General features: G+C 49.1%; 1 protein-coding gene across 1 annotated transcript; it reads right to left on the reverse strand.

Annotated features, from left to right (window-relative positions):
• Positions 1 to 6: 6 nt before the first annotated feature.
• Positions 7 to 6,410, reverse strand: LOC145720065 (cytoplasmic dynein 2 intermediate chain 1-like; the record flags this gene model as incomplete). The annotated part of the gene is made up of 5 exons (XM_081811723.1): positions 7 to 934; positions 1,768 to 1,940; positions 4,088 to 4,217; positions 5,448 to 5,536; positions 6,299 to 6,410. Coding segments are annotated over 5 exons (675 nt in total), but the record flags the coding sequence as incomplete, so codon positions are not given.
• Positions 6,411 to 7,880: the final 1,470 nt, after the last annotated feature.

Genomic DNA, 7,880 nt, shown 5'->3' on the forward strand with positions numbered 1-7,880 from the left:
TTGTGGGGGGTGGTTGTGGTTGTTGTGGTTACAGCTGTTGTGGTGGTTGTGGTTGTGGCTGCTGTGATTGTGGGGGGTGGTTGTGGTTGTTGTGGTTACAGCTGTTGTGGTGGTGGTGCTTGTGGCTGCTGTGGTTGTGGCTGTGGTGGGTGGTTGTGGCTACTGTGGCTGTGGTGGTGGTTGTGGTTGTGGTTGTTGTGGTTACGGCTGCTGTGGTTGTGGCTGCTGTGATTGTGGCTGCTGTGGTTGTGGTGGTGGTTGTGGTTGTTGTGGTTACAGCTGTTGTGGTGGATGTGGTTGTGGCTGCTGTGCGTGGTGGGTGGTTGTGGCCGTGGTTGGTTGTGGCTACGTGATTGTGGCTACAACGGCAGGAAGGATTCACATTAAAGATCCTGGCAGGTGCAGATGTTCAGGGTCCTTTCATCCCCCAAATAATCTGTCTATTTCAAGCATTCGTGGAGTTAACTAAGCCGTGGAACACACATGTACTGATATGCCTTAAGCTAATTTAAAACTAAAAGTTATTTCACTGAGGATGTGAAATCCAGAAATTTAACAAGAGAGAACATTCTAATCATTGTTGGCCATGAGCTGAGCACCACCTGGGTAGATTTTTTATTTTACTATTCATCAAATGCCTCTTTTGCTCATAGGTCAGACCCCATCCTCTGGGGTAATCCGAAGGAATAAATGCAAAGACGCTGCAGATGTTCCTCAACTCTGTGATGACTTTTCTAGAAGACACCGGATGGGCAGGTGGGGGTCACTGACCAGTAGAAAACGTTGCTGTCCTGAAGGTCCAGAAGCAATTGCCCAGCTTCACATAATGATGTATCCTAGGGTCTTCTCGTAGGTCCCACACAACGACTGAGCCGTGCACTGTCCCAGCAAACAGTAAAAAGGCTTTAAAAGGGCTAAAGCAGCAACATGTGACCTGGAATGACACACACAGGAAGCCGGAGACTGAAAACACGAGGCCATGGTCATGGGAGCACCAACCCTCCCCACATCCCACACTGTCCCTGGGACCCCCCCACCAGGAAGTAAGCAGGTGCAAGTCAGCGTCGGCTCCAAGTGGAAAGCAGGGAGGACGAGCCGCTGCGGGACTGGCGTTCACCAACACAGATGCCTCGCACACAGCTGGGCACACACAGTGTGCACCACAACCCCTCCGTTCAACCCCAGTCGCCGGGCCCAGAATGGCAACGCCATGCTCTGTCATTTTATTTACATCCTGTACCACAAAACCTGTAAAAGTTACTCTTCTCAACCGCCTTGGTGAAAATCAGTGACTTTGAGATCAAGGAGCATATGTATTTTCCCAATCCAAAAGGAAGCAAACCTAAAAGGACGACTCTCCCACTGTACCTGTTAATGAGGGGCTAGGAGAAGCCCAAGAGAGGACTCTGAAAATCTCCAGCCCGCTAAGAAACCCCTAAAATATCCATGACTCAAATACTGCAAGCCAAAAAGGGACCCTTCTAGGGTCCCAGACACATGCCGAGGGCGGCCAACATCTTTATGACACGGATACCTACTCGGCCCCAGTGGACCCATCAGGCTGTGATAACCCCAGACTTCTTCAGTCTGAGTTGATCTTTGAACTAAGAATTTCTAGAGTCACAGTATACACATACATGTGTCCCATCACACCTGCACACAGCTGAGGGCGGCCAGGAAGGGAAAGAAATGGCCATCCACCTGCACCTGCCCCTCCCACTGCCTGCCCTTCCTCTCAGGAAGCCTACGACTCTCCCGGGGCCGTACCTTCGACTCACATATCAGGACCTTCTGAGGCCCCGAAGGCTGCCAGATATCCCACACGCACAGCACGTATCTGCTGTCCAGTGCGGGGGCGAACGCGGCTCCGGGCGGCCCATGCACAGACACTACCGTCTGTCTCCACACCTGAGAGGCACATAAGCACGACACTTCTCGATCTGGGGGTAAAAATGAGAGAAATACTTCTCCATGTCAGTGTTTGCCAGAATCCATGTTAAATGAACACACAAGAATATTCAAATAAGGCTCTTGGGTGGCTCAGTCGGTTGAACGGCTGCCTTCGGCTCAGGTCATGATCTCAGGGTCCTGGGATTGGGCCCCACATCGGGCTCCCTGCTCAGCGGGGAGTCTGCTTCTCCCTCTCCCTGTACCCTTCCCCTTCCCCCTGCTCATTCTCTCTCTTTCACTCTCTCAAATAAATATTTTTTAAATATTCAAATAAATTTCCCCTTAATGAAGAAATAAAGTCCTTTCAGAGCTGCCTGGGCCTGAGGTCTGGGTTTCAAGTGGCCACTGCTCCTCCTGAAAAAGGCCCAAGCGGGCCTCATGGTTTTCCTGATGTTCGGCGTAGGCCACACCTCGTCTGCAAGCTACTCTCAGAGAACCAGGTTGCCTGGACGCAATCTGGAGTCAGGCCACGCAAGGGGTCCCTTTCGTGCCTCGCTGAGCCCCTCGAAGCCTATGGTTTTCACACAGCGAGGCCTTCTCCCTCAGAAGCCAAGAGCGCCGGCCCTGATACTTCCTCTCCTCGGAACTCACCCCTCTGATACACTGCACATTCACTTTTCCAGTCACCAGGAGGGCAGGACTTCTGTCCACTCGACCCAAAGAAACAGCAGGCCAGCGTTGGCCGCATCATTCTTTGGTGTGTGTCTGAACAGTGAGGACGGCACCGCACAGATCCGTGAAGAGCACAGACTGGGGTGTAATGTGACCAGGTCCCAGGTTCACAGGTGAGACCAACTCCTCACTTGGTCAGATAACCTGTCATCTAACCTCATTTTCCTTCTGTTACCTCGAAATTCATGTCACTGAAGGGGTGCCTAGGTGGCTCACTCAGCTGAGCGTCCACCTCTTGGTTTTGGCTCAGGTCGTTATCTCAGGGCCTTGAGATGGAGCCCCACGTCGGGCTCCGCACTGGGCATGGAACGTGCTTAAGATTCTCTTTCTCTCCCTCTGCCCTCCCTACCACCCCGCTCTCTCTCTCTCTCTCAAAAAATAAGTTCATGTTACTGGAACACAAAACAAACTAACGAGAGAAACCTGCACACTGCTCATTGGGGCAACTCATGCCTACCACACCCAAGGGCCCTGTCCTGTAAGAACATACGTGCATCATGTGTTTCTCACAAAGGATTCTAGATGCATGTATATAACCCAAGCTCCCTCGGTTTTGTAAGCTGTGTTACTCATCAGCTCCTGGAGCAAAGTGTGTCTTTAACTCCCGTTTCTTGGGGTGACGTGGGCTGTGGGAGTGTGAACATGCAGGTTTTGCCCCCGGAGCAGACCGAGGCAGCTGTAGAATCTGGCCCTCCTGGTACCACAACATGCCTTTACTGAGTTCAACCATAATACTGTCAGACTGGCATGCTCTCACCACAGGATTTCATTTACTGTCAGGTAAAGCCCTGAATATATTTTTATTCTTTCTATAAGTGCACTGTCTGCTTCTTGTACATACAGTACAAGAAACAAATTATTTCAGAAACCAACAAAAATACTCTTCCTTTCCTTCCGACACAGACCAGGACAGACCGCAGACTACCTCACCAGCTGGAACAAGGCAAAGAGACGACCAGCTCAAGAAACATCAATTTGACCATGTGAACGCACTCTGCCTAGAGCAATTTAAACGGTCACATGTGTATGTGGCAGCTCAGCCATGGTGCTCTGGGACCAGCTGAGGTCTGAGGATGAGGACCCATGGGAAGAGCAGCTACTCACACTGGTTCACGGAACACCCCCTCACGCGGCCCCCCGGGGCCCCCACTCCAAGGAACCAAGAGAAACCGAGTAACGGACTGGAAGAAACGGGATTTAAAACACACACACAAAACCCCCGCTTCCACTCATTTAAATTATGGCTCACCCCCTCTATCACCTGGGGCCAGTGTTCATGTGAGTCTAACGCAGTTTCCTTTTTAGAAGAAAACCGACTTTGCATTTCAGAGTTCTGCAGATGCTGAATCTCTGCTCTGTATTCAGTAAACCCCATGACATTTACACAAGATGCAACAGTAAAGATCATTCTTTCAACATAAATGCTTGCTATGAGATTTCAACACACTTCAAGGCTCGCCCTTACTCTGAAGGAAGGGCAGGCTGGTATTCAGCTGAGAGGAGTTTTCACTGATATGCAGGGTGCTGTCCTGTGCCCCGGGGCACCAGCCGGGTTCGGCTCCCACACGATCCTCTTCAAGCAAAACCGCAATCACCTTTCAAAGACAGTGAGCAGTCCTTCATAAGCATTTCAAATATATTCACTTTTATAAGAACAAAACAAAACACAGAAATCATTACCTATCACATTTCTGAAAATAACTGCTTAACTCCAAGACATCACAGAAATGAACAGAACAAAATTATATTGTTCTCTCTGCACAATAATAGAAACAAACAGGTAAAGTTCCATTAACATAAACTCCACAGGAGAGTCATTATTTAAACGCTTTTCTAAAAACAACAGGAGGAGGAAAACAGCGGACCACCCAGTTTTCCTGACTAAAGAAGGGGCATAAAAATACGTCAGGGCATATACACCACTGTCTTTCTCATGGGGCCACAGTGAGGACAGAACGAGCAGTAGGTCCTGGAATGGCTCTCACAGGGTCATGTTTAGGGTGACGACGGGTAAGGGGACACACGGCAGAACCAGGAGAAACATCCACCGCAGAAATGGGACCAGCGTGGGAGGTTGGGCTGCAGAAGATGAAGGAGAGCTGGGAGGTTAAAGTCAGCCCAGACCCAACCAGGCCCACTCCGGCCTCACTCATTCCTACTCCAGCCCAACCTCCCTTCTCCTCACCCTGTACCCAAGGGCTCTCTCCTCGTAGCTCCCCATGAACTGACCCTAAAAGAGAAGCCGATTAAGTTTAAAATTACGTGAAAGTATGATCTATCTCATAAAGCACAGACTCTCTCCTAACACAGCACGGGGAGGAAGGAACCACCATGTGTCCAGAATACAGACGGGGAGACAGGCTGACTCCAACCCACACATCAGAGCCCATGTTTACCACACTGGCCGCTCCCATAAAGACACAGGAGACAACTGAGGGCACGTGAGCCACTTCACTCTCAATAGTTTTAAGGCTCCTTTTGAGAGACTCACCCTGACACGTGGAGGGGCTGAGTGTTCAGAAATAGCTGGAGGTGGACGTGGGCTGAGACCATCAGCCATGAGTTGATAACCAGCAGTGTACATGGGGTTCAACAGACCATTCCCATCATCTTTGATTGTATTTTGTAAATTTCCAGTCAGTTAAAAGTCATGAATTTATGAATTTCGAATAGCCTAGTGTACGCCTGCCTTCACAACGTAGTAGGTCTGTTTTTCAGTCTACGTTTATGTTACAATATAAGCAACTGGTATCGAAGTACAGACTCCAAGTACGCAGCCAGCCCTGTGGTGACACGCATCGCGAGGGGGCCTGGTGAGCACGTACCTGGCACGCCGCCCGGAGGAAGCTGGACAGCCTGGGCGTGTCGACCTTCGGTGCAGCAGCCACATCACAGGGATCTCCACTCCTGCTCCCTAGAGAGAGCAGGCTGCACTGAACCAACCGAGTGGACCCTAAACTTCATGTCTTAACACACCTTAGGATTCAAAGAGTTGTTATAAACCTTTCCCTGGAAGGAAAAGTCAGAGAATTTTACGTTGTACTCTCTAGATCTACCACGATTTTTTCAAGAACAACTGCACCTTGTTTTACAGGAAGTCTGTACACAGAATCCTACTCACATGCACTAAGGGAAACAGTTAAAGGCATCAATTTAATCACTTTGTAAGTGTTAGGTTTGGGTATCTTCTTTTCTTAAGAGGAGGCTTACCTGAGGAAAGGGAGCAGTAGGGCCCCGGCCACACAGGGTAGTCCTGTGAGTAAAAATCAACTAGGAAGGCGACCAGCATCAAGCATGGCACCGTGCGTTCTCTGGGCCTTCCACCTAACACTCAGACAACATGTCTGGAAACCGAACCTCCTATATGAAATTCTCTATTAATGAGAACAGGCCCATTTGAAAGCACTTGTTTGGAATATGGACTCTCCCTCTGTTTAGGAATAAAAGTGTTATCAACCCTGGTCAAGGCCCACACTGGGCCTTTAGCTCAGTGCTAATGTTAGTGGTTCCCAAAAGCTAGTCTGCTCTTGCGAAGAATACTGGGTGTCTCCCCAGTCACACACAAACAACCACACTGGAAGAAATGGTACAAGAAATAACAGGAAAGGTAATAAACACAACACCAAAAATAACGTCAAGACACTGCACTCAGTGCTCAGAGCAAAGACCTGCTCACCCCCTGACACGGCCGTGCCCTCTCCGGGGTGCTGGGTCCACACCCCTCTGGTCTCTATCTCTTCAGTCTGGATGTCTCTGTCAACATTATCTTCATTGTACTGAACATATGCCTTAAAAAAAGAGAGATATGCTGGAATTAGCACTGGGTCTCAACTTCAGAGCAATTTCTCATCGTTGGAAAGAAAAAAACAAAAGTTTTAAAGTTAATAGTGAGTCTTCTTGCTTTTGTCAAAGGTGTTGTGGTAGAAATAACAATCCCGCAAAGACCGCTTGTGTCTTAAATGTTGATACATACAGGCCTAATTTTTTAAGGTATTTTCAAAAGGTCACATTAAACTGTTAGGTAAAAATTGCACAGAAGTGGAAGGAGACCCTGAGGCAGAGTCTTAAGTCCCAGAAGGGGAGTGACAGAGTCAGGAGCTGGAGGTGAGGACAAGTGATTTTAAAAAGCTACGCATTATTGGGCGCCTGGGTGGCTCAGTTGGTTGAGCGACTGCCTTCGGCTCAGGTCATGATCCTGGAGTCCCGGGATCGAGTCCCACATCGGGCTCCCTGCTCAGCGGGGGGTCTGCTTCTCCCTCTGACCCTCCTCCCTCTCATGCTCTCTGTCTCTCATTCTCTCTCTCGCAAATAAATAAAAATCTTAAAAAAAAAAAAAAAAAATTAAAAAGCTACGCATTAAAAGCCTGCAGCTCAGCATCCTGACCTTGAGGCTTCCAAGACCTTGGGGCTGCCGGATCAAGAGCCACAGGGGTGGAGCATGCGCCCTCCTCCACCTCTGCCCCAGGGTAACCCCTAGACTCTACAGGATGCATTTGCTTTGCAGGTACACTCCGACCCTAGGAGAAAGGCCCCCAGGATGTTCCAGTTCAACCTCGTAGGGGCAAAAACTCCCCATCCCAACCTGTGGGAGAAGTTTCCCAAAGGACTGAAAGCACGTCCATTAGACACAGCTCCTCCCAGCCCAGAGAGACCCAATAACATCCAGCCTAGCCCCCTCTCCACCTTCACACTGTCCTTCTGCTTTAACACACTGCTTTGTGCTTGCTGCTTTCCTTCTGGCGGTCTTTATTCAAACACGGATCCCCACAGAAATCTTCTCATTCACATGATACAGAAACTCCCTCATCCCTGACAAAACAATTTAGCTTTGGTTTGAAAATACTGCCACCTAGTCCACCAACTTCCTGTTCTCCCAGAACATACTCTGTCTTTCCAAAACCACACACAACTTTTTTTTATTTCGAAGAGGTACATGCTTCAGTAAAGATAAATGTGTTACTAATAGCTTTGAGATGAGCAGGTAACCTACGCAAGGGTGGAGGGAGCCAGCAGTGAAGCCGAGACTAATCGGTCAGCTTTCTGAGGTTTGCCTGTGCCCTTCTTCCTATGGAAAGAGTCTTACAGACGGAGTGTACCCAAGCACCTATTGACCGAAGACAGCATCAGGGACAGAAGAAAAATGTTCAGAACCTTTACAACCTCGTTGGGAAGTTGGACAGTTACGAAACTAATGCTTACAATACTACAGGGGAGTACAAAGTGTGTGGAGTAAGTCTGGAGTAAGAAAGAGAATTCAG

Source organism: Leptonychotes weddellii, unplaced genomic scaffold, assembly GCF_054177405.1.
Source record: "Leptonychotes weddellii isolate Sample4059 unplaced genomic scaffold, ASM5417740v2 HiC_scaffold_9741, whole genome shotgun sequence".
Classification (NCBI taxonomy): Eukaryota; Metazoa; Chordata; class Mammalia; order Carnivora; family Phocidae; genus Leptonychotes; species Leptonychotes weddellii.